The sequence below is a fragment of the Alosa sapidissima genome, chromosome 2 (genome assembly GCF_018492685.1).
Source record: "Alosa sapidissima isolate fAloSap1 chromosome 2, fAloSap1.pri, whole genome shotgun sequence".
NCBI classification, from domain to species: Eukaryota; Metazoa; Chordata; class Actinopteri; order Clupeiformes; family Clupeidae; genus Alosa; species Alosa sapidissima.
In genome coordinates, this window is record NC_055958.1 from 15,112,584 (window position 1) to 15,137,832 (window position 25,249).

The 25,249-nt window shown below is 45.7% G+C and overlaps 1 protein-coding gene across 1 annotated transcript in view; it reads left to right on the forward strand.

The window, feature by feature from the left end:
* Positions 1-1,853: 1,853 nt before the first annotated feature.
* Positions 1,854-25,249, forward strand: part of LOC121704052 (transmembrane protein FAM155A) — a 119,990-nt gene continuing 96,594 nt past the window's right edge. The window contains exon 1 of the mRNA XM_042084615.1: positions 1,854-3,135. Within this exon, the coding sequence (XP_041940549.1) occupies positions 2,416-3,135 (720 nt within the window). The 5' untranslated portion in view covers positions 1,854-2,415. The remainder of the gene's footprint in view (positions 3,136-25,249) is intronic.

Genomic DNA, 25,249 nt, shown 5'->3' on the forward strand with positions numbered 1-25,249 from the left:
CAAATGTGTTTCACTAAAATGGCCCCGATTCTTTGGAGCATGTTTGTTTGAAGGGGGTTTATTGAGCTGTTATATCATTAGATTTTACTGCCCACTGGGCACGAGTTGACATTGGAGCCGCTTAGCTACCCATCGATTGGAAAACAAGAGAAACCCCTCGTCATGATAAGCCCTTGCGTCGTAAAAAAGATCACACGCTGAAATGTGTGTGTGTGTGTGTGTGTGTGTGTGTGTGTGTGTGTGTGTGTGTGTGTGCACGTGTGCCTGCAAGCAAGACTCGTTTTATTATTTTGATAACACATGCTAAATAATAAAAGCAGTTTAAATAATTTGGCATAATTGTACAATATGTGTCATATTTATCCATATTCCTATAAATATAACCACATATGATCCTTGACCAAACCATAAGACATGTGCATGCATTTCACTTTAATAGGACATTACCATGATTGTATTAGCTGGGTATATGGTAATTGGTCTTAGCATTGATGAATATTTTATGGAACAACATTTAGGATTAGAGTACACAAATAGAAATTGGAATTCGGCTATATGATGTGGACCAAATGACCTGCCCAAAAACAAGTGTGGACCTTTAATTACATGGACACACACACACACTGTAAAAAACATAAACAGTGGTACTGGTCTAGTGTACTGTTACAGTTAACACCTTGGCTAAATTAAAATAAAGTAATGTAACGAAAGTATGTATCTCCTCTCAATCAAACAATTTCAGTGTGATTTCTGCCAGCACTTCAAAGATCTCCTGAAATAACTTATAGAAGTTATAAAAACAAACCATTGGCCAACCCATAACAACAACTGCAGATCACTGGTTGACTGAAAATGTACATACACAATTTATCTTTATTTTACATTCAACACAGCCAGTCCTCCCCTATACACACGCGCGTGCACTCCGTCACTCTGATGCGCACACGGAATTGCATTATTGCCCGACCTCCATCGTCTAAAGCTATCACGTTCGTGTTGTTTGCTTTGCAACGGGAGAACAGATAGGGATACGCCAATAGCACGACCGTGCAAGGTTAGTGGAAGACACACGTATAGTAAACACACACACACACCTCACGTTTCCACTCTAGTCGACAAACGTGCCTGTTGGACGCTCAGATGTCTCTGGTGTACCGGTCATCAAACGGACACCTTAGCTGCTCTCGTCACAGGCATACTTCTCCACTGCATAATAAACTCTAATCCGGTGCAAACCATTACTCTCTAAAAAAAAGGAAATAGTGAAAGAGAGGAGCCTGAACACATGGTGAAGTCCTGCTCATCCAATTTATACGTTTTAACCGAGACCTTCTAGATATTCAGACAACTTTGGTTTCCAAATAACATTGTGCATACGTAAATGTAATGTATATACAATGGACACTGCACGCTTTTTCTCTCCACCAGTCAGTGACAATGCGCGTGCTATTTCACTGATTTCCACTTGATGTACCGTTACTTTATTGTGGAATTTGTCGCAACACAGGCTTGATAATCTGACAGGATAAACATTAACCCTGCGTGTCATTTGTAGTAACTGTTTTGTTGAAGTCCGTTGCTGTATGTGTCCTTGGTCTTTATTGCCTCATTGCCCTCAATGAACAGAACAATACATTATGTCTGTTGCGCGTTTTAAAAGACGTTTGGAGCTAGTGACACACAGTGTGTGTGTGTGTGTGTCTGTGTGTGTGTGTGTGTGTGTGTGTACGTGTGGCAGAGTGTGTATGTGTCTGTGTGTGTATGTGTGTGCGTGCATGTGTGTATGAGAGAGAGGGAGAGAACATGAATTGGTGTATCCATTGCTTGTAGGCAGATCTGCAAATGCGCCAGGATGGAGCGATCGCAGAGCTGCTGGAGATGACGCACACGACCCAGCTCCCGCAAAAAGTGTTTCAAGACGAACATGGCGGCAACTTAATGCAGGACCAAGATGACTGTGGCGATCGTGAGAGAAGATCCAAGGCAATTTGCCCAGATACGGACGAGGGAAAGCAGCTGGCTCCAACGCGAGGACCTCGCCTTCTCATAACAAAATCTGGGAATCGACGGAAGGGTGCAGGCGGCGGGTTTGCAACAGCTGGTCTATGGGAGAGATAGAGAGCGCGCGGCCCCGAGGAGAGGAAGGGAGAGAGGGATGCTGTCACTGAGAAGTAGGTTTTTCTCCGAAGAGCCATGGGAAAAGGGGATATGACAATTCATGGCTTGATCTCTGCAAAAGCGCTAACTTGATCGGGCATAACGGAATCGACACGGAACACGTCAAGACGGGGAATACGGACAAATCCATCGTATAAGAGGGAGAAATAACACGAGACAATCCCCAAGTCAATGCATATTGTGGCAAAGGAGCCGTCGCGGTGGAGTCGGCCAGTGCTGCCAGCGCTTTCCTAAAATATGACCAGAGGTGCTCGGACGTGTCGGCAGCAAGATGACGGCTTAAACATCTGGTTTGCACCCCGAGAGAACGAGAAGCCATTCACCGACTCCGAGAGGGCCCAGAGATGGCGATTGTCTTTGGCCTCTCTGCTTTTCATAACCGTCCTGCTCTCTAATCACTTGTGGTTCTGCGCCGAGGCCAAACTGACCAGGACCCGAGACAAGCGACAGGAGGAGAGTTCAGACTCCATGGACACGAAAGAATACACTAACCATTCACATTCACCACCAAGCTCTCATCACTCTTATAGCGGCCTCACCGCGACAAATAAAGATGCTATTTTTATAGGGAATTCTACCCCACCTTTGTGGCGACTTGAAACTTGTCACCCCGACAGCGTTTCCAAAAACTGCTTCACTTTCCTGGACGCGAAAGCCGTTTGTAGCGGCCTCTCGGAAGAGGGGGGGACGCGGTCGGCCGAGTGGAATCTGAGTGATTTATACCTTTCTTTTTGTAATTCGTACTCTCTTTTGGATTTGTTTAGCGGATTTTCCCGTCAGGACAGTTTGAACTGCAGTATGGCGGTGGCCGGTGACCCAGCAGGTTGCAAGCGGTGCTTGCAGGCTTTTCAACTCTCCGACCAGCAAGCTCAGGAGAATTACGAAGAGTTTGAGCTTCTCATTCACAAATATGAAACGGATGTATATTCGGTGCGGACATGCATGGAAGAATGCAAGGTAGGGTGCAAGCTGTGGGCAAAAGGCATGCATCGATTTTCTTGTTGAAGAGGGATGGGAGGGGTGACTGCATTTACATCTTTTGGTAGCCCTGGATACCGTTTTCTATTAGAGAAAGTATCTGATGAAAAGTGCCAAATACAGAGTTCTTTGTACATCACATGTGTGGTGTTGCACTAAATATCGCAGTATGTACCTCCATGCTCAGTAGTTACCCTTTGCGTGCGCGCCGGCGTGCGTCTCAGGGAGCGCGCACTTGTGGATCACTTTGATGTGGAGATGGCTTTATTTTTTCAATCTTTCTGTTGGTTGGTGTATTTATTTAGTCTATCTCCTCTGGAAATGGCACCTTCCACGGTGTTTGAGATCACACAAATATTTCTCCACAACAAAATTGTCATTATTTTGATAACGGCGTAAGATAAAATGATAAGCTATGTCATACAGCATAAAACTAATGATAATGTAAGACGTCAACTGTCGCATGTTGTCTTCATCAGAAACTGCGTGTGAGGGGACGTTTATTCAGTGACATCCCCTCCCCCTTTCGGTTAGTATCGTTCAGGCTGCAGAGAGAGAGAAATGGAGAGAGAGAGGCGTTGCTCAATGCCAGATTTCAATAACGTTAATAGTGCGAGAGTAATTCATAGTCTAATCCACCGGAAGTTGTTTCCCCCTGTTGTATTGTCCAGGTGATTTTAGATGTCATTACTCGTTCTGATGGACGCCTGGCATTTCCTTTGTAGAACGTAGGCTACTTTATTTTGAAAAATAATATCCGTGTATTAGCGAAAAACACTGAGCTTGTGTCCTTTATGTGGCGACTATTATTTTGTCAGTTTGCACTCATAAAAATGTATCGTGTGTGTTGAAAGGCAACAAACAGTATACCCGCAGTCACCCTCTTTAAGGTCAATTGTGTAAATCTTGACCAGTCCAGGATTTCCCCATTACAGAGGGACGATTAATTTGTTTTAGTGACAATCAAATACATTGTCAATAGAGCTCTATTCGGTTCAGGTCACTAGATATGCGTTTTGCAAAATCATTAGGTTATTTGTCATAGCATTGATTTCTACTCCACATTTGTTGCACACATTAGAGGTGGGGCTTTGTAGGCCTGTTTCTGTCATTGTCACACGAAATTGTTGTCATTTCAATCCAGATGCATGTAAAGGCTTCTATGGATGGCCCTCTTACCCCTTGTACTAATTTATGACCACAGCATCGAAAGTTAAGGAAGTCAAGCTGCATATGCACTGATCGCTGTCCATGGTGCTGAAACCAATCTACATTCCTGGGGAAGGCAACTCCGAGGTTTCATTGTAGATTATAGACTGTAGTTATGCATCACCTCTGTTAACGTTCACGTGGAGGTCCTTATGTCAGTAACCTACAGAGGTGTGTCATTTCCAGTGCTGTGATGTAACATTTTAGTCTAGTCTAACTCTGATCATGTAATTTATGTAATCTATACTGCACTCTCAGCTTCCTCCCACCCCTGTGTAAACCATTGTTTTGAGTATACGAGGGCATGATGGTTGAACAAACTATTAATTGCCAGCCCATAATAGCTGGGTGACTTGACTGCTTGGAGGTTTGAGTGGTAGAGCAGACGCAGCTTTGCATTTGACCTCCTGTGAAGTGATGAAAATGGCACTTACGCAACATAGTGTGCCCTGTAGCTCCAGCAGCACTGGGCCCTGCCCAGGTCTCAAGAAGGCTGCGTTCTAGTAGACTGTGAATGTCTAAACATACTGCATAAGATAGCATTCAGTGTACAGACCAGTTCTAGAAATAGAACATTTAATAGTGCATTTGCTGTCTGTGGACGGCATTATCTTTAAACTGGATTGTTAACAACTGCTAGTGCAAGGTCTATGCTGGGTACGATCTGGGGCCTGGCAGGCAGGAGGAGGTTTGAGGCAACGTCATGCAATAGACAGCTTAATCAAAAGGTCAGCTGAATCAAAGCCTGTCATACTTCAGTTTCCTCCACTACATGCATTGATTGCGAAGATGCATGGAGGTGGACAGGTACTACAAAGACTGATTTACTGAACTGCATTCTGATTTAAAACCCACCACACTATCAATATTCTATCAAAGGTGGGCGAGGAAGACATGCTGTTTTTCAAATAACAACACTGTATATTGTGACTGCAGCTTTAAGAGTGTGATTCCATCTAATTGTTGTTAATTGAGGAACACATTTTGTTTGGGAAAGGGGTTGTAGCCCTGTAACTTTGCACATAAATCACAAAGCCTAGAGGAAGTACCCCTCTGTGTAACCAGAGACTTTCTAATGTGGAGACACAGCAGTCAAAAAATACTCCATAGAAATGCATGGGGCTAGTTTGTCACGCCAATATGGCCGTTGTCTACACATATCCCACCCCTTCCTCGGCAAAACGTCGACATGTGAATACATTGAGCCAATCATATGGTGTGTTGTGAAGACATTGTGCCAATTATGTGTGATCTCGCCGCTGGAGCAAGATTGGTGTCGTTAAGCCTTGCACACGCGCATTTCTGCCGAAATGGATGCCAGATGAGTGCCTAAAAAGCCGAGTGGAGGGACTTGCCTAAAAGGACTTTGGTGTAACTCCATGTCATGGCCAATGGAGTTACTTGAGAAAGTTCAAACTCATCTTTCAGTTATTTTCTGAACTGTTCAGACTTGATGTTTACGACTTGGTTTAACTTTGCTTGGCCATGAATGTTATCTCAGGTAGAGTTTCCATTTGAAACGTGGAGCCCCTACATTTGAATGCATTTGCTCTCCACCGTGGGTATCCTGATGATGAGTCAATAACTTCATGACCTTTAACAAATACACTTTGGTTTAATGTGGTTCAATTATCAAAACATCGCAATGGATACTGCTCCCAAGCGAGTTGGATTTCAGGAGCAGTAGGTGTAGGGTTTGAGACCAGATGAGCCTTAAGACCCTCCTTCTTCCCCTCTCTGTGCTGGGTCCTTGACTGACAGGGGAATTAATGTATGACAGACATACTGTGGAACCAGCTATTGAAATATCATTAGACATCAGAGATGTAAAAGTCCTACCCTGGAAATCCAGAGTTCTCGCGAGAGCACAATGGAATTGTCTCTGCGAGACACTCTGGCAATGAGCAATGATGCATGTTACTTTTACCCCGATATCCCAGCTAAACTGATGAAGACAGCGCTGCAACGTTGGAGGACAGTACACATTGGTCGTAGTGTTATCTCATAGCGTCGAAGTCCGAAATCATTCAGAGTAAACATGGTCTAGTGTTATCCAATTGCATGCAGTGAGATTTTTAAATGCATGCTTGTTGCCGCCCCTCGAGTTGGACCATTACATTGTTCGTGGCCAGACCCTTAATCTTTCTAGATTACCAGATCTGGATTTTCCAGGCTATAAAAGTCCGGCTTCAGAAAGTAAAAGTCCTGCTATGTATTGGCTCTATCTGTGTGCTATGATTTCACTAATTAGCTGATCTACCTCGCTTAAGAATTGTGCTAATTAGCTTATAACGTGGAACAAAAATGTGGCAGGACTTTCTTTCTGACTTTTACTTTCTCAAGCCGGACTTTTACACCTCTGCTAGACAAACAGCCGTGGCCTACTGGTTAGGGCTTCGGACTTGTAGCCGAAGGGTTGCCGGTTCAAACCCTAACCAGTAGGAACGGCTGCCCTTGAGCAAGGCACCTAACCCCTCACTGCTCCCTGAGCGCCACTGTAGCAGGCAGCTCACTGGGTCAGGATTAGTGTTTTTCTCACCTCACTGTGTTTCACTAATTCACGGATGCAGAGACCAAATTTCCCTCACAGGATCAAAAGAGTATATGCAAACAGTTAGTATATAGGGCTCGTGCTGATCGTGGAATCAAGCCCAATTTTCCCTTTTGATATAATTAAGTATCCAATTTCATCATTCATGATTCACATTCTTGACCAAATATGTGTGTTTGTGCATGTATGTGTGTGTATGTGTATGTGTATGTGTGTGTGTGTGTGTGTGTGTGTGTGTGTGTGTGTGTGTGTGTGTGTGTGTGTGAGGGTGTGTGCATAAGCAGTCCAGTCACCCTCCCTCCTTTCATCACCTAATCAGTATCCGATATGCAGGCCCAAGATAGAGGAGACCCAGCTTTGCACGTAATGAAATAAAAATCTGGATCTGGAGAGTTGGCAGCCTTTTAACACAATCTAAATTGCTAATCTGTTCTTATGTTGGTCTGACCTTTACACAAGCACAGCACTTTTGGCTTCAATTGCGGAATGTCAGTTTAATAACCCATCGGCATCGGAAGTGAAATTATAATTTTAGGGTGCGATCATGTTCCTCTCTTCTTTTCCCCCATCATCACTTTTTCCTGGACTATACTGTCTGTTCGTCTCACTGTCTGTTCGTCTCACTGTCTGTCCACTTCTGTCCTCCGCACTGCCTCTGGATTCTCACTCTCATTTGCACTGGTCTGGCTGACTATAATAATGAGGGAAGGTGAGGTGTGTGTGTGTGTGTGTGTGCGTGCATGTGTGCGTGCGTGTGTGCGTGTGTGTGTGTGTGTGTGTGTGTGTGTGTGTAGCTCCTTTCATAGTGTGACTTTGTCACAACCCCCTTATTGACTGCCTTTGCTATGGAGACGGGTGGGAAACCTGGGGGTACGTTAAATATGTATGTGACCAAAGCGACAGGCGAGGAGGCAGCCCACCTCCTGCTGGAACTGTGTTGGCAATGGAAGCTAATGAGGCAGAAAGGCCTCAGAGCCTGACCCAGAGATTCCTCTGGCAAACACGACCACAGCTCAGTACAGTTCCATGCTTGAAGAGAATTTTGTTTGTCAGGTTTTTTTTATGGAACATTGCATCTGAGAGGTTTGTGAATGTGATCTGTAATCAAGTGTTGTTAGCAGTGTCAGTAGTTGTGGGCATGGCAGATCATGGCTTTAAGCAACTGTAAAATATGTGAAAAGAACAGTAAATAATAAGAACAGTCTCACACACAAACACACACACACACACACACACACACACACACACACACACACACACACACAAGCAGGTACAGTAAATGCTAAATGTTATTGACAGTATGCACAACATTATATTATATCTGAATATACAGTATTTATCTGTTCATGTAGATATCATATATCTCTATATGCCTATATATCTGTCTTTCTGATTCTCTCCAGCACATACTGTGTGTGTGTGTGTGTGTGTGTGTGTGTGTGTGTGTGTGTGTGTGTGTATGTCTCACAGAAAAGTAAATGTACAAAAGGACTGAATTCTTCTTTCATTCTTACCAGATGACCCAAGGAGCATGTCCTAGGAAACATTGATAATAGCTAGAGATTCCATAATAAAGAGAAGCATAATGAAATATAGCATTAACATTTCTGATAATTCCCTTGCCATCACTGAGAAGAGATTGTCTTGTGGCAATATTAAGACACTGCTAGTCACGACCATTTGGTGGAGTAGTGAACATGGATACAAGCCATGCAGCAGGTGGTCTGAAGGTAAATGAAATTTAACATGGATGATGACAACATGAAGAGTTCAATAGCAGTACTGCGGGTTTGTTTTTTCATGTGGATGGCAGCTACCAAGGTCGACTAGGAGACATACTGTATCATTAGCGCAGATGTAGGAGACAGATCATTAGCACAGATGACAGAAGTCCAACAGTGGCTCAGCTTCTCCAGTGTTGGCCAATTCAACATGTTACTTATCAAAGGCTGAAGCAGTAGCACACAGTGAGAAGAACTATCTCAAGGAGGCTTTGGGCGTCCCTCAGAGTATGGTTCTTAACCCATTTGTGATGTATATCTTTTGCTGTAGTATGGACACACACACACACACACACACACACACACACACACACACACACACACACACACACACACACACACATACACAGAAGGAAGGAGAATGATCTCCACCACAACACAGAGACACACAAAACATTCAGGGTCTCTGATCTGGCCCCCGCAACTGTGTGAGCAGCAGGCACCTGCTAAATCCCTTTTCAGCTAGATGAGCCTCCAAAGGGCCGTAATCAATACTACGTGCTCAAGTGCTCCTAAACCTTTTTCCTGCGGGGGCAACTGGTTCCGCTACTGCTGATGAGAATTGGCTGGGAAGGAAGGGAAAAGGTCTCTCCATCTCAGAGAGCTCATGCCAAGCATGGCCGTGCAGTGCTCTTTCCCCGGGTCCCAGGAGCCATCTTATCAACCCCAACTGTGGAGCCAACTAGCCAGGCCCAATGGGTCAGGGTCTGAGTGGAGATGTACAGTCTTCTCTGCTGCAGCTTCTTAGGCCTCCTCAGGGACTAGGGCAGGACTGGAGTGACAAGACTGGAGCATAAGCCTGGGATGATTGCACATTTGTTGGCCATTGTTTCAAGCAAGAAATAATGTTAACATTCGCCAGTAGATTCTAAGATGCTTTTTTTCTTTATTCGTTGATTTGAAATGATTTAATATTTGCATTGTAGTTTGTGTCTCTGGTAGACCTTTGTGCTAAAAGCATACAGTAGCCAGAGAAAACCTTGTGCCTCTAATTTCTTTGCATTTTTAAAAGTGGACAAGCCATCAGGAAAAGCAGGCTCATGGCATCCGACTCACACTCACAACCTCAATAACTGATATGAGCTATTTCCCTCTGGGAGGAGATTCCAGTCCCCATCCTTAAAATCTAAATGAGCCATGGCCTTTGTGCTAGCATCCATTAGACCGCTGAACAAACAATAATACCCCCCACACACACACAGTTTTGAATGTTTTTAGTTATTTTTGATTGAATGTGGAATGCATGTGTGTATGTTTGCTTAACTACAATTGAAGTTCTGTCACGCAACCTTGAGTTGAATGTATTGCACACGATAAACAAACAGGAAGTGTACACACCCCAGTTACTGATTCAGTTTAACAAATCTGCTCCCACATTTCTTCAGTACACAACACAGTATGTGCTCATCATGTACACACATCATGCCTAGACTACTGTGGCACTGAGCTGCTGGAAATTAAATTTCCTAATGGGATTATTAAATTTACCATCTATCTATCTATCTATCTATCTATCTATCTGTACAGACATACATGTATGAGGCCAGCTATTTCAGTGCAGTGTCTGTCTTGAATACTTGACTCATGCACACGAACACAAACCAATGTCACACGCACACACGTAATCCCACAATTTTTCTTCTCTCCCTCTCCCTCGCTCTCACTCTCTCCAGAGTGCAGTGCCTTTCAGCAGGTCCAGACCTGGCCTTCTCTTCCGGTGTAATTGAATTTGCGCCCTTCTAATTCCCCGGTGCTGTGGGCAGGCCTTCCTCCTGGGCCGCTGTCTGTCTCTGCCTGCTCGGCCCGTCTCTCTTGGGTCCACAGGCCCTTTTGTTCCACTGTTTATCTGCAGCCGAGTCCATCTGCTGGGGCAGAGTGCTACGCTAGTAGAAGACCGTGTAGGGACTGACAATATATGAAGAAAGGTTGAAAGGGGGAAAAAATGCTGAAAAATGCTGAAAGGGGAAATAGAGGAACAGGAAATGAAAATCCCTTGTTGTACATGGCCTACTCATATTGTGTCAGATTAGGAAGTGTCAAATGTCACTCTCAAATCAACACCGTTCATCTCACAGGCTCCTCTTCTCTTCTCTCGGAGTCTTATCCTCTTATTTACTTATCATGTCTTTCCTTTCTTCTTTTTTTTTCTTCTTTTTTTTTTTTTTTCAGGTCCACATCTCTATCTTATCTGTCTCTCCCCAAGCTCCCAGTAACCTGTGCTATATTTGTCCTCCACCCTTCCTCTCCTCCTCTCTCCCTCTCGCCCACCCTATTCCCCCCCCTGTCTGAGGAGATCAGGGATCAGAAAGCCTTTTCCTGTTTTCATGAAGTGTCACATGACAGATATGGATCTCTCTTGTTCTGCACTTCAATTAGAGACCTTGTTCACTCTGGCGCAGGTAGCGTCAAACTTGGCCGAGAGCTCTCTCTCTCTCCTTCCCTCTCTCTTTCTCTTTCTCTCCTTTCTCACTCTCTCTCTCTCTTGCCACCTTGTTCTTTTCTCTCCTTTCCTGAAATCAAGTCTAATTCACTTTCTGTCGCTCACTTTTAATGTGCACCCTTTCTCTTTCTCTCTCTAACTCTATTTCTCCATCTCTCTCTCTCTCTCTCACACACACACACACACACACACACACACACACACACACACATACACTCTCTCTCTCTCTCTCTCTCTCTCTCTCTCTCACACACACACACACACACACACACACACACACACACATACACTCTCTCTCTCACTCACTCACTCACTCACTCACACACACACACACACACACACACACACACACACACAATCTATCTCACCCTTTCTTTTCAGAACACTCTCTCACTCGGTCTCTATCTCTCTCTCCCTCTCTCTGTGTCCTGTGACTGCTAGAGCAGCCTTTGTGGTCTAGATGTGTTTTCTGTAGGGTCTGATAAAGGCTGTTGACAAAACCTTAGCTTCAATTGAATAGCAGACACCTGGACTGGGCTTTATACAAGCTGCACAGATGCCAGCTGTGCACATAATCCATCTTTGTCTTATTCTATGGATATAGTTGCAGGACTAGTTCATTTGATCTGTTTGATTAACCAATAGGAGTTATTTACACACGCCATACAGCTCAGCCATTAGGAACTGCCGCCTAGTCAAACAGATCCTAGCTTTCAAGTGTAAAAATGTGGTAAGTCATGGTACATCATACAAACACCAGATAATAAGCATACAACATGTAATCCAATTTCCGAAGGGCTGGGGATGGTTGGTGTGTGAATGCATGATGCAAATGAAGAGATGATTTCATTCAAGAACAATTTGCTGTCAGTCTTTCAAATGACTGTGCATTTATATGCTGACTTGGGTTCAGCTGTTTCCTCTCTATCAGTAGACAAAGGCCTTCTGGTATACTATGGCTTAGAGTTATCAAGCTTCTCGGAGTATGAAATTGTTCCGAACTGGTCAGAATTCTCCGCTATTCTCTAAATACTGTTCTTTTTGGAGCAAGATTAGGAGGACTACAGGCATGTTATCAACGTTTTTCAATGTAGGAAAAATGGTCGTATTTCTGCCCAATATCTGTGTGCTGGGACACAGTCATAACAGATCAGGACATATGGTGTTCAACCAGTGTACACACAGTCTAACTGCAGATGTGTAGACTACAACAAGTCAGATAACAATATACCACATACATTGGATAAAGTAGTTGTGATTGACAGACCAATGTTCACCAATCACAAGTTTTGGGCGTATTGTAATTTAATTCAATTTTATTTATGTAGCACCAACAATTGCAGAACCTAGCCTCAATACAGCCTTAGTACATAATATGTGACGCGTTATTATGTATTCATTTGCGTCACATGACGTCACTGTAGCTTTGCGCCGCCATCTTTACGATCGATTCGGGCAGCTCAGCCGCCCAGTGGTCACACAACAGCTGACCGTCTGACAGCTAACAGCTGATAACCCACCACAAACTGCTCCCATAAAGTCACAATGGCCTCGTTTCCCTTCCCTTCATGTTCTTTCAATGAGTATAAACCATGGACTGTATAACTTGCTAGCTGTTAGCCACTTAGCTAACAACTTGCTACCTATAGTAAACTACCACCAAAATCATACATTTGAATTGTTTTTACATAATACTTACATTTCCTATGATTAAATATAAATCCTTGGTGGTCAGGTGCTGCACTTTCACGTTTTTGACCCATCTACTACACATCAGTAGGGGAGACCCGGGACAGTTGAAACACTTTTTAATTAAACGTAATTTACAAACCGATCGTACCACACTGATAGCTAATTTTGGTCACTAGTAACCTACATCTGTCCTCTGTCAAATACAAATGCATTTTCAGCTTTGAACAAAACCGTTCAGGAATTATTAGGTTACAGCAAAAGTGGAACGTGCGTAATGTTTCCTTCTACTGGTCGGGACAGTTGAAACAACATAAGGGGACGAATGAAACATACAGTTTAAGCGATGTAAACGTCCCACAACTTCAACATTTTACTACATATCATGAATGGTAGGCTACTACCAATAGGTGTTATTTTAGATAGATTGTTGCAGCGCTATACGTCTTCGTGCATGTCTGATAACAACTCATTGCCATCATCGTGAAGCGTGTATATGAAGCTCTTGTTTCAATCGTCCCGACACAGACTAGGCCAGTGGTTTTCAAAGTGGGGGCCGGGGCCCCCTGGGGGGCCGTGAGGGGGTGCCAGGGGGGCCTCAGCAAGTTGGATGGAAAAATAAAATAAAAAAATAAATACATTTGAAAAATACAATGCCATTATAATAATTTGTTGCATATCTGAATATTATATTTTCCATGATAATAACTGGGAATAATAGTAGAGTGATAGCTCTCATATAGCAGAAAGCCCCAAATGCAATTTTTACACACTGTATGCTCCATCGCGAAGTGCTTGTGGCTAAAATAATTATTAGGATTAGCTAATAAATGTATTTTTACATTTGCTGTAGTATTGTCGATGGGTTAAGCAACACTAAGTCTGACTAGTGGGAAACAAATAACTGCATACTCAAAAATTCCATTTTTATTTCCGACTCTCGTAAAATCAGGATGCCATTCATTCTCAAACAGGAAGTCTAAGTCATCACCCAGAGTGGTTGAAGGAACACTCATAAGTATCTTTTATGTCCTACTCTGAACTGTGACTGTGAACTGTGAAACTAGATGACTATGGACCCAGAGGCCTGTTGTAGTTACGGAGTGAGAAAATGACAGAAAGAGAGAGAGACAGACAGAGAGAGAGAGAGAGAGAGAGGGAGAACAAGAAAACAAAATGCCACAGAGTATAGCGGTCTCAATTATTTAGGGAACTGCTGCTCAGACAGAGATTTCTAATGTGAGGCAAGAAACAAGACCAGAAGTCAGAGGAGAGCAGAGTTTATAAATTAGATAAATGTTGGAAAAATGTTTACAAAGTTCATAAAGGTGCAAGCCATAGCTAGTCTTTTCAATGTTTGCATCTCTCTAACCGTGTGTGTGTGTGTGTGTGTGTGTGTGTGTGTGTGTGTGCGCACGTGTGTATGTGCATGTGTGCATGTGTGCGCGCGCGCACGTGTCTGTGTGTACCACACCAGGCATCGTGGCGTGTGTCTCTCTGACAATCCTACACGGGGACAATGAGTACTGTTTATTACCTGTGTCCTGTAGGTGCTAATTAATTACAGAGCGGACGCCAGTGAGTAACGAGGGAAACACAAAGGGCCTCATTACCCAGCACTCCTGGGAAAGAGAGAGAGAGAGAGAAAGAGAGAGAGAGAGAGAGAGAGAGAATGATAGTTTAAACTTAAAAAATCTAATTCCCTCATCTTCTGCACCTTTATGTGCTGTTTATCATATTTCATCAGCCTGCAAGAAGAAGGTTGTGAGCTGTGGTTGTGCTGAGAGAGAAAAAGCAGAGAGAGAGAGACAGAGAGAGAGGGAGAGAGACAGAGAGAGAAAGAGAGAGAGAGAGAGCTGAAGCCTCCTTCCCCCACGACTCCCACACACTCGCCTGCGAGCAGATCCACACATTATAACCCATCTGCCCTCACTTAATATGGTCTGCAGGCTTCACCCTGCCCTTACATGGGATGGTGGAGGCTGTGGTTGTGCTTACTAGTGAAGCCTCGAGCTCAACAGGTCTCATGCAGAGCAGAGCTGAACCCAGGCCATCGCCATCTGCTTGAGTTTTACTATTTATTCCCACGGAAGCAGGCCTACATAGAGTCAGCACTGGCTCTCTTTATAGCGCTACCGTTTCCTGCACTTCATCTCTCCCCCTCTCTCTTTCTCTTTCTATATCCGTTGTTGTTTTCTCGTTCTCTTTTCTGTCTTTCATTCTCTTTCTCTATCACCCTCTCTCTCAAACCCTAACTCCACACACTTCTTTCCCTGAGCTCTCTCCTCTCCTCCCTCTCTCTCTCCTCTCCTCTCTTTCTGTTCTCTACTCTCCTCTCTCTACTCTCCTCTCCTCCCCTCCCCTCCCCTCCCCTCTCCTCTCCTCTGCTCCCTGTCTTCCTCTCTCAAAGGTGCAGTCTAATTTAATTACAGGCCTGTTGGTTTTTCCTTGCGCAAACACAAAGAGAGGCAGGGGAACTCCACATCATATTAAGCGCCCGGTGTTTGTCTCCTCCTGAAGAGGGGGCCGTCGATAAGGCCTGCCGTCACGTCATGCCGCGTCCCTCGGCACCTCGTCTGCCGTTCCCCCCTCTGTTTACGAGGCCGTCGAGCGCTGATATCGGCCCAGTCGTGTTCCGTCTCCGCTAACTCCACACCCGCCCCCCCCCACTCTCCCCCACCCGCTAAGCCATGTTTACATTGTTGATGACAGTTCCCTCCAAGGTTGTATTGTTGCTCAGAGCCCGAGCTTCGATCGCGAGTCTTGGGGTTTTTTTTTTTTGTCGTTAGTGTTGTTAGTCAGGGCGATTTGAAGGAGTCATACGCAGTCTCTCGGGGAGGATGTGGCTGATGTGTCATTTTTATGTCGAGGATCAGGGAGCCTGTTTGTCGCTGTCGCAGACCTGGAACTGGTCTGTTTGCCATGTCATATATCTTCCTGCATATCAGCTGTTGAGCCTGTGACACGACAGATAGGCGAGCCAAGCGACTGCCATCCGTTCCCTCCACCCACGCTTTTCCTGTCAATTCATTTATTTCTACTGTGCATGCATGCAGATACACACACACACACACACACACACACACACACACACACACACTCAGACTCACGCATGCAGACATCACACACACGCAGACAAACACGCACACACGCACGCAGGCGGAAACATACTCCTCCACAACCACACTTCCTGGCCACGCGTTACCATGATTCCCATTGCTTCCCATCATCCTTCACCACCACCACCACCGTCATCACCCCCCACCACCCCCCCCCCCTCCTCGAACACAACACCCCACCACCCCCGCCACGTTGCCTGGCGTCGCCAGGGCCCGGTGTGACAAACGGATTAGGCCGTGGGAATGGGATTAAGGCGAACAGCGGTGTGCGTGTGAGTGGCCATTGTGCTCGCCTAAATGCTAAACGCCTCCTTTAGCGCTAATGGCGTACACAGAGACAGAGAGGGATGAGCGAGTGTGGGGGGACACACTGATCATTAGCACACAGTCACCACAGCATCTTTATATACGCTCCCACCACGCGCGTCCATCTCAATGCCTATTTACAATGTGTCGATGTGTGTGAAAGTATACAGGATGTGTATGTGTGTGTGTGTGTGTGTGTGTGTCTATTTGTTTATATCCACTGCATGTGTCCTAATTTATTCTAAATTGTGAGCCTTTTTTTCCCTCCCACCGTCTGATCTGTCTCTCTCTTTCCCTCTCTCTCTCTTTCCCTCTCTCTCTCTTTCTTTCCCTCTTTCTCCTCTCTCTCTCTCTCTGTCTCTCTCTCTCCTTCTCTGTCTGTCTCTCTCTCTCTCTATCTCACTCTATCTCTCTCCTTCTCTCTCTATCTCTATCTCACTCTATCGCTCTCTCCTTCTCTCTCTCTCTCTCTCTCTCTCTCTCTCTCTCTCTCTCCTATCCTCCCTCCTAATCTCTGGCGAGCATGGCCAGGCCCTTTTTCTTCATTCGGAGACACATTGTGGCGAGCACTGCTGCCGCTCAGCAGCCGGAGATGGTTCTCATCTGTTGTAATACATGACATTGATTCAGGCCTGTCGGCCCAGCCACTCTAAAGTAGCCAGACACAGATGGGCCGGCTTGTCCGGTGTACGTGTGTGTGTGTGTGTGACACATAGAGAAAAGCATCCAGCACCCCCCCCCCCCCCCCACACACACACACCACCCCCACCATTAGCAGCCCATTTACTCCCATGCCCAGGACCAGGCCCCCACTGCAGCCAATGACTCCCAATGAAATAATGGCCCCTGCTGAATCGTATTAATGCTCCAAATTCAATGTTGTTTATAATGGTGACGGAAACAAATTATTCACCTCTTTAAGAGGAGGGGAAGGGAGGGGTGGGAAAGGAAGAGAGGGCAGGACCTTAGTACAAGCATTTGAGTGTTTGTATCGACGTGGGTGCCTGGCGTTTATGCATTTGTTATGTCTGAGTGCATTTGTGTGTGTATATGTGTGTGTGTGTGTGTGTGTGTGTGTGTGTGTGTGTGTGTGTGTGTGTGTGTGTGTGTGTGTGTGAGAGCATATCTATGCTTAAATGTTTCACAGAGTGCATGGCTATATATATATATATATATATATATATATATATATATATATATATACATATATTGTTTTTTTGTTTTTTTTTACTCTAAACACCTGCTTTGCGTGATTGAATTACTGTAAAGATGGTGGGCGCCATCCAGGCTGCTGAATGGGCCTTTAATGTTTATGGAGGCGGATGCCTTTGTGATATGCACTTGATCTGCGACATGCTGTTGTGTCTCATTAAAGACGCTATTGCCTCCGTCAGTCGGACTGACCTGGACACGAGGAGCTGCTTTCCAGAACTCTCCATAATTCAAGCCGAACCTTTTATTAGTTCGGGCCGAAGGCAGAGATCCCTATCGCCTCTCAGAGGAGCCTGAGCGCCTGCACTCTGGAGGAGAGGGAGAGAGGGAGAGAGGGAGCAGAGAGGAGAACAGAGAAGGAGAGAGAGGAAGAAAATGCTTGTTAAGAGAGAGAGAGACAGAGAGAGAGAGAGAGAGAGAGAGAGAGAGAGAGAGAGAGAGAGAGAGAGAGAGAGAGAGAGAGAGAGAAGGATGTCGTACCAGACCAAAGCCAATCATGGAGGCTACCAAGTGATTGATAAAAATCCTTCTGTCTATCCATTGTAGGGCAGAGAAACAGGCCCATTGAGATTTTTTGAGCCATGCTCATTCAAGGTGGAAATAGTTTCTTGCTCAAAGCCCAAGTTAACCAGCAGGTCAAGCAAAGTCTACAAAAGTAGGTCGGCACAAAAACGTGGCCATTATCTCTAGCGTTGGGGTCAGTTTGGCCCTAGCCATTAGTTGAATTTATGGGCCACTCAGGAGTTGGCATGTCACAATTGAGATGCAGTCTCTGTTTTTGTCAGTGTGTGAGTTTGGGAGCGCCGCTATCTGATGAGTGGCTCAGTAAAAGCAGATAGCTGCTAATTAGATGACATGGGGAAACACACCGTTCATAGAATCAGTGCATCACTCTATGCACACACATGTGCACACACACACATACACACACACACACACAAACACGCACACACACAAACGCACGCACACACACACACACACACACACACACACACACATACACACACACACTCACACACACACACACACACACTCTGAAAGGGGTGGGGTGGAACCCACAGCTGCATTATTGTGAGCTATTACCTGACAGGAGGCCCTGATTGGAGGGTACTTTCAAGGTTTCCAAGGTGATAGATCGGTGCTGAATTTAGATCTCTCAATTTACCATGCGAAATTTAGCACTTAGGTTTTTTTTTCTGTTTTGGTTGTCTCCTGTGACAGCTACAGAAATAAAGGCATTACATCAAGGCATTACATATTAGGTACAAAGGAAGTGCTATTCTTTGTGCTCTCTAACCTCTTTCTTCTTTTCCCCTCCACTGCAACTGCCACAGTAATGGCCGTGCGTTATGTGTACAGTAATCACCGCTAAGTTATGCTGTGCCCAATGAGGCCTGGCTCTGCGGTTATTGTGCGCGGGGTGTGTGTGTGTGTGTGTGTGTCTGTGTGTGTCTGTGATGGATTATGCCGTGTCTCTTCTCCATGGCTCTCCACATTGACCGCTTCATCAGCGAGAGATGACCATAGGGAATGGGGACGGACTGGTCACTGTGTCCAGAGAGAGAGGATGGGAGGCTGGGCAGGAGGGGGCGTTGGGGTGGGGGTTCTACACATCTGACTGGGTCCAGTTCAGGCCTCTCGTGTCATTACTTCAGTTTGAAATGCATGACCAGAGTGGAGGAGATCACATCAGCTTTCACAACCCCCTACACCCCCTTATGCGCACACACACACACACACACACACACACACACACACACACACACACACACACACACACACACACACACACACACACACATACACATACGCACACACACACACACACACACACACACACACACACACACACACACACACACACACACACACACATACGTACACACACACACACACATGCACAGACACACACTCCCACACACACATACACATCTTCTCCCTGATGTTTTTGCAAATTCTTGTGGGAATACACACACACACACACACACACACACACACACACACACACACACACACACACACATACACACACACACACACACACACACACATACAACCTCTCTCTCTCTCTCTCTCTGTGTTTAAGATGCCCCTTCTCTAGGGCTTGGCAGACACCAGGCATTCAGTGCAGATAATTGGCTTCAGGTTCCCAGCTGATTCCAGTGGCATAAAATATGGATAGGGAGCTCATGTAGACTTGTCTAGACTAGACAATTTATCAGCTCAAGAATCACTCCACTTCTTTCCCCCTTCGCTGTTAAGCAGCAACATCATCATGCTCACATCAAAAGTTGCTAATGAGCAGGAGATCGAGCTGGGGACCTGGGACAGGGGGACAAGAAGAAGAAAGAAAAAATCAGCGAGGTCCACCAGTTCCAAAGTGAAGGATGCATGAAGTGTAAACAAAAGCGACCAAGCAAACAAAAACAAAAACAGTCGGGTGGAGAGAACAGCTGGGGCCGAGCGCTAGTGGAGTGGACGGAGGGTCATGGGATGTGAAGTGGATGGTAATTAGCATGGTGGGGAACGGAGGAGTTGCTCATTTGGTTGGTCATCACACACACTAACACACACACACACACACACACACACACACACACACACACACACACACACACACACACACACACACACACACTCATACAAGACTGAGAGCAGCTAAGAGGTTTGTCTGTCTGCAATACAGTCCAGGACAGTACAGCATGCCATGAGACAGAGAGAGAGAGAGTATGGAAGCTCAGAGGACCTGGCCCATATCTGGCTCCTGGAATGAGCATAACTCAGCTGTTTGTGAGTGTGTGTGTGTGTGTGTGTGTGTGTGTGTGTGTGTGTGTGTATCTGTGTGTGTGTATCTGTGTGTGTGTGTGTGTGTGTAAGAACTGCATTTTTCGATTCCTCGCAAAAATAAACATAACCTAAACCATTCCCTTGATATTCTCAACCGAAGACAGAGAGATACATAGATAGATAGAGCAGGATATGGAGGAGTAGAGAGTATCTGCTTTACCCACAGTGGTTATAACTCTCACTCTTTCTCTCTCTTTCTCTCTCCATCTCTCTATCTCTCTCTCTCTCCCTCACTCGTTCTCTCTGTCTCTCTCCAAGATATGGAGGAGTAGAGAGCATCTGCTTTACCCACAGTGCTTATAACTCTCACTCTTTCGCTCTCTTTCTCTCTTTCCATCTATCTCTCTCTCTCTCCATCAGTCGTTCTCTCTTTGTCTCTCTCCATCTCTGTCTGTGCCGTTCCCCATAGACTTGAGTCACCTGCCCAGACTGTGTGCTCTTGTCTCCCCACACTGCTGTCTGCTGAAACTAGGACAAGAGTCACAGTGCCAGCTCCACTAGCATATTTTAGCCTGTTCTGTTTTTTCTCCTAGGACAATTCAGCTAAGGGACAGGCCAGGGCCTAATCCAGACCATTTAATCAATGTGGGAGTGAATGGAGCATTAATAAAAGCCGGCTCCCTGCCTCCCCACCTTCTTCCCCCACTGCACCTGTGTGTGTGTGTACGTGTGTGTGTGTGTGTATGTGTGTGTGTGTGTGTGTGTGTGTGTGTGTGTGTGTGTGTGTGTGTGTGTGTGTGTGTGTGTGTGTACATGTTGGTCTCTGTGTACTGTATGTGTGTACATGTGTGTGCTCATGTGTGGGTGTCTGTGTGTGTGTGTGTGTGTGTGTGTGTGTGTGTGTGTGTGTGTGTGTGTGTGTGTGTGTGTGTGTGTGTGTGTGTGCGCGCGTGCACAAGTGAGTGAGATTGTGTGTGTGTCCATGTGTGTGTGTGTGTGTATACAGTGATGCACTGATCTCTCATCTCTCAGAGTATTAGAGGACACGCCTGTGTGTGTGTGTGTGTGTGTGTGTGTGTGTTTGCCGTTTGAGGCTCAGATCATATACTTCTTGGTTTGTTTGTGCGGAATCTCTGCTATTTGCCTACTGTCAGGCAATAGCTGATCTCTACAAAAATATACATGTATCCTCATCAGCTACAGTCATTCATATGGGTATAGATATTCTTTTAGATTGGCTTAAACTGCTTACTATGTATTGTACTTGTAAGGCATATTGAAAATATGCTTTCCTCATTACCAGAATTTTTAGCCCTTGTTTCCTTTTGTTATGCTCAGATTCTGTATATCTGATTGGACTGTTGGCACCATCATGTCCAACATTCATCATGAACTTCTCATCATGAATATTCAGCATTGTATGATGAATCATGAATATTCAGCATTGTATGCGAAGGCAATAACATGCTGCTGACATCATTTGGTAGACCGTAAAGAGAACGTTTTTATTTGCTTATGAGCATTTAGAACATCCATTACGTATTGCGTATGGCATAGGAGATTACTTATTTATTTTTGTTCATACTCGTTCTCTTGGGCCATTAGGAGTGAGGGCCTGTGTGACGCCAGGGTAACTGGGAGGTCACCCCTGTCTGCCCCAGGCATTTGGCGGATCTGGACTCCCTGCCTGGGTCTCGCTGTGAAATACCAACGTCGGTACCGCTCGCGGGCCCAGTCAATCATGCAGGCGCTTTGGCTGAAGGCCAAACAAAAAGGAAAACTTTTAGCACGTCTTGAGAGATGACAGGCTGTCCGTCAGGCGTGGTCGAAGGTGTATTAGACGGGTATATTTTAGTGTGAAGGTGAGGTGGAAGGGTCGAGGGGGGGTGGGGGTGGGGGGGGGGGGGGGGGGGGGTGGGGGTTGCAGTCGATGTGCATGCTGGTTTTCGACATCTGTGCTTGATTCTTGGACTGGACTGCGAAAAATAGAATCCCATTTGCATGGCTGTGGGAGGGGGAGCAAAGTAGGAAAGTAGGAACGGCTAAGATGAACACGGGGGCATGAGCTCTTGTTCTGCTCCACTCTGAATGGGTGCACAGTGTTCTGAGGACCCAGGAGAGAGAGAGAGAGAGAGAGAGAGAGAGAGAGAGAGAACGGTGTAGTCTGAAGAAGACAGAAGAGAAGAGAAACCCCTCTCAGCAGAGTGCTGAACATGAAAGAGAAAAATCATGGAGCGTCTGTGTGGGTGTGTGTGTTTCTGTGTGTGTGTGTGTGCACTTGCAGATGTGTGAATTTGTGTTTTAGATCGAATACTTTATATGCTGTTTTTGTGTAGGAGGAGCGTTTATGTGTCCATACTGTGTGTGTTCTCTGGTGAGATCATTTTGTAAGGGTGGAAGAGAGTGTATGTGTGTGTGTGTGTGTGTGTGTGTGTGTGTGTGTGTGTGTGTGTGTGTGTGTGTGTGTGTATGTCCTGGAGAGAGGGCTGTATTTCACCTGAGGAGTGGAGGGAAAAATCATTAGAGGACAAACCCTCTCATCCTGCCCTGTGACACTCTATACATCCATCACCTCCGGCCACCAGCAGTGCTCTCTCTCTCCATCTCTCTCTCTCTCCATCTCTCCTCTATCTCCCTCCCTCTCCTTCTCCATCTATCTCTCCATCTCTCTCTCTCTCCATCTCTCCTCTATCTCCCTCCCTCTCCTTCTCCATCTATCTCTCCATCTCTCTCTCTCTCCATCTCTCCTCTATCTCCCTCCCTCTCCTTCTCCATCTATCTCTCCATCTCTCTCTCTCTCCATCTCTCTCTCCCTCCCTCTCTCCACCCCTTGCTTCTCTATCTCCCTACTTCTTTCCCTCCACCCCCTATCCATCTCTCCTCTCCCTCCCTCCCTTCCCCTCTCTCTTCCTCACCTCCTCATCTCTCTCCCTTTCTATACCCCCCCATGTCTCTCTCTCTCTCTCTCTCTCTCTCTCTCTCTCTCTCTCTCCATCTCAGCTCATTGAAGTCTATCTTATTATGTCTCTTCTGTGTGTGGCCAAACCCTCCCCCTGCGTTTATCACAGGCTACAGCTGTGTCAGGTTATGTTCCGTATTATACTGGTTGATATTTATTGTCTAAATCTCGCTGCATTTGCTGTGTTATGGTGTGATTGACGCTTGTTTACTGTAATGATGATTTGTTTGTGTCTTTATTAGATTTATCCTGCTGTAAGATGGCAACCGAGGTCTTTGAAACTTAACTCAGCGTTTGTAGGCTATGGTTATAGCAGTTTTAGAGCCCACAATCTAAACAGCCCGACATATACACAACATTTGTAGCTTTTTTAAAACTGCTCTTACTGACTGTGCACTGTTTCATAGAGACAGGCTTCTCCTGAGAGCATTCGGCTTGATTTCAGAACATGTGCCCTGTACGGTACTACCTGGACCAGCTCTCTTCTTCTCTGGTTTTCTGTGCTCTACGTCTCTCCCGCTCTCTCCATCCCCTTCTCCCTCTCTCCCCCTCCCTCATCTCTCTCTCTCTCTCTCTCTCTCTCTCTCTCTCCGTCCTGTGTGTGCGGTGTGAGATGGGAGCAGTAGTGGCTGCTGCAGGTGAGTGGGTTAAATAGAGGCGAGAGCGCGTGCTGTTTGTGAGGGTGCATGTGTTCTGTTGTCCACCACTCACCCGGCATCAGCACCTTCATGCATTATTGACCCATCATTGAATTTTGATGAGCAAAAGCTCCTCTTTGCAGAATAATGTAGTGAGCTGATTTATGTCTGTGTGACGGTGTGTGTTTGTGTTTGTGTATGTGTTTGTGTGTGTTCATGTGTGCAGACTGCTCAGGGATATGCACTGGTGTGTGCTGGTGTGTTTGTGTGTGTGTGTGTGTATTTCCGTTGTGTTTGAGGGTGTGTGAAGGGGGAGATACTAACTCCCTGCCTTAATCCTATCTGGATTGGCCGTGCTGACCCCCTCTCTGTTTCTCCCTCTACTCCTCCTCCCTGTCTGTCGTTCCTTCTAATCCCCCTCTTCCTCTCCTTAGCCAGGATAAACTTCCACCATTCTTTGCCTCATAATAGGATTTGGAAAAGGGCATATCTTAATGTCCTCCAGCCCCCAACAACCACAACCCCCCCCCCCTCCCCCCACCCCCCAAAACTGCCTCAGCAGGTCCACCTGCAGACCCAGTCCTCAGATATGCTGCAGACCCACCTGTCCCTATGCAGAGACCTCACACAGGTCTTTTGTGGCGCTGCAGCAGGCATGCAGGCAGGTAGGCAGGTCACGGCCCATGCCAATGAGGCTACTCAGAATAAAGAAGAGAAGCTATTTTTGGAATGCCATTGAAGAATGTTTCACTGTAACTCTAATGTATTCATGCCTGACTTCCCTTGAAGACTAATTAGGGTTTTGTCATAATACTTAATCCAGTGTAGTCACCTCTCTTTTATTGAATAACAGGTGTGTGTGTGTGTGTGTGTGTGTGTGTGTGTGTGTGTGTGTGTGTGTGTGTGTGTGTGTGTGTGTGTGTGTGTGTGTGTGAAAAGATAACCTTGAGAGTGTTCACCCTACCGTGTCCACAGACAAACTGCTTGCATAAGCATGGCAGAATCAGGCTACCTGGAAAAAAGGTGTTGGATTTAAAAAAAAGAAACAAGGAAAAGAACATTGATTTCTCATTCAGGAAGGAGGGAGGGAGAGAGGGAGGGGGCAGGAGGAGGGGAATAGAGTGCAGGATGTATGGATAGAAATGGAGAGGTGTTGATGGAGAGACAGGGAGAAAGAGATGGAGAGAGAGAGGGAGAGAGAAAGAGAGAGAGAAAGGGGGAGATGTAATGAGAGAGAGGGAGAGATGGAGAGAGGGAGAGATGGGGAGAGAAAGAGAGGGAGAGATGTGATGAGAGAGAGGGAGAGATGGAGAGATGTGATGAGAGAGAGGGAGAGATGGAGAGAGAGAGAGGGATAGATGGAGAGAGAGAGGGAGACATGGAGAGATGGGCTGAGTGAAAG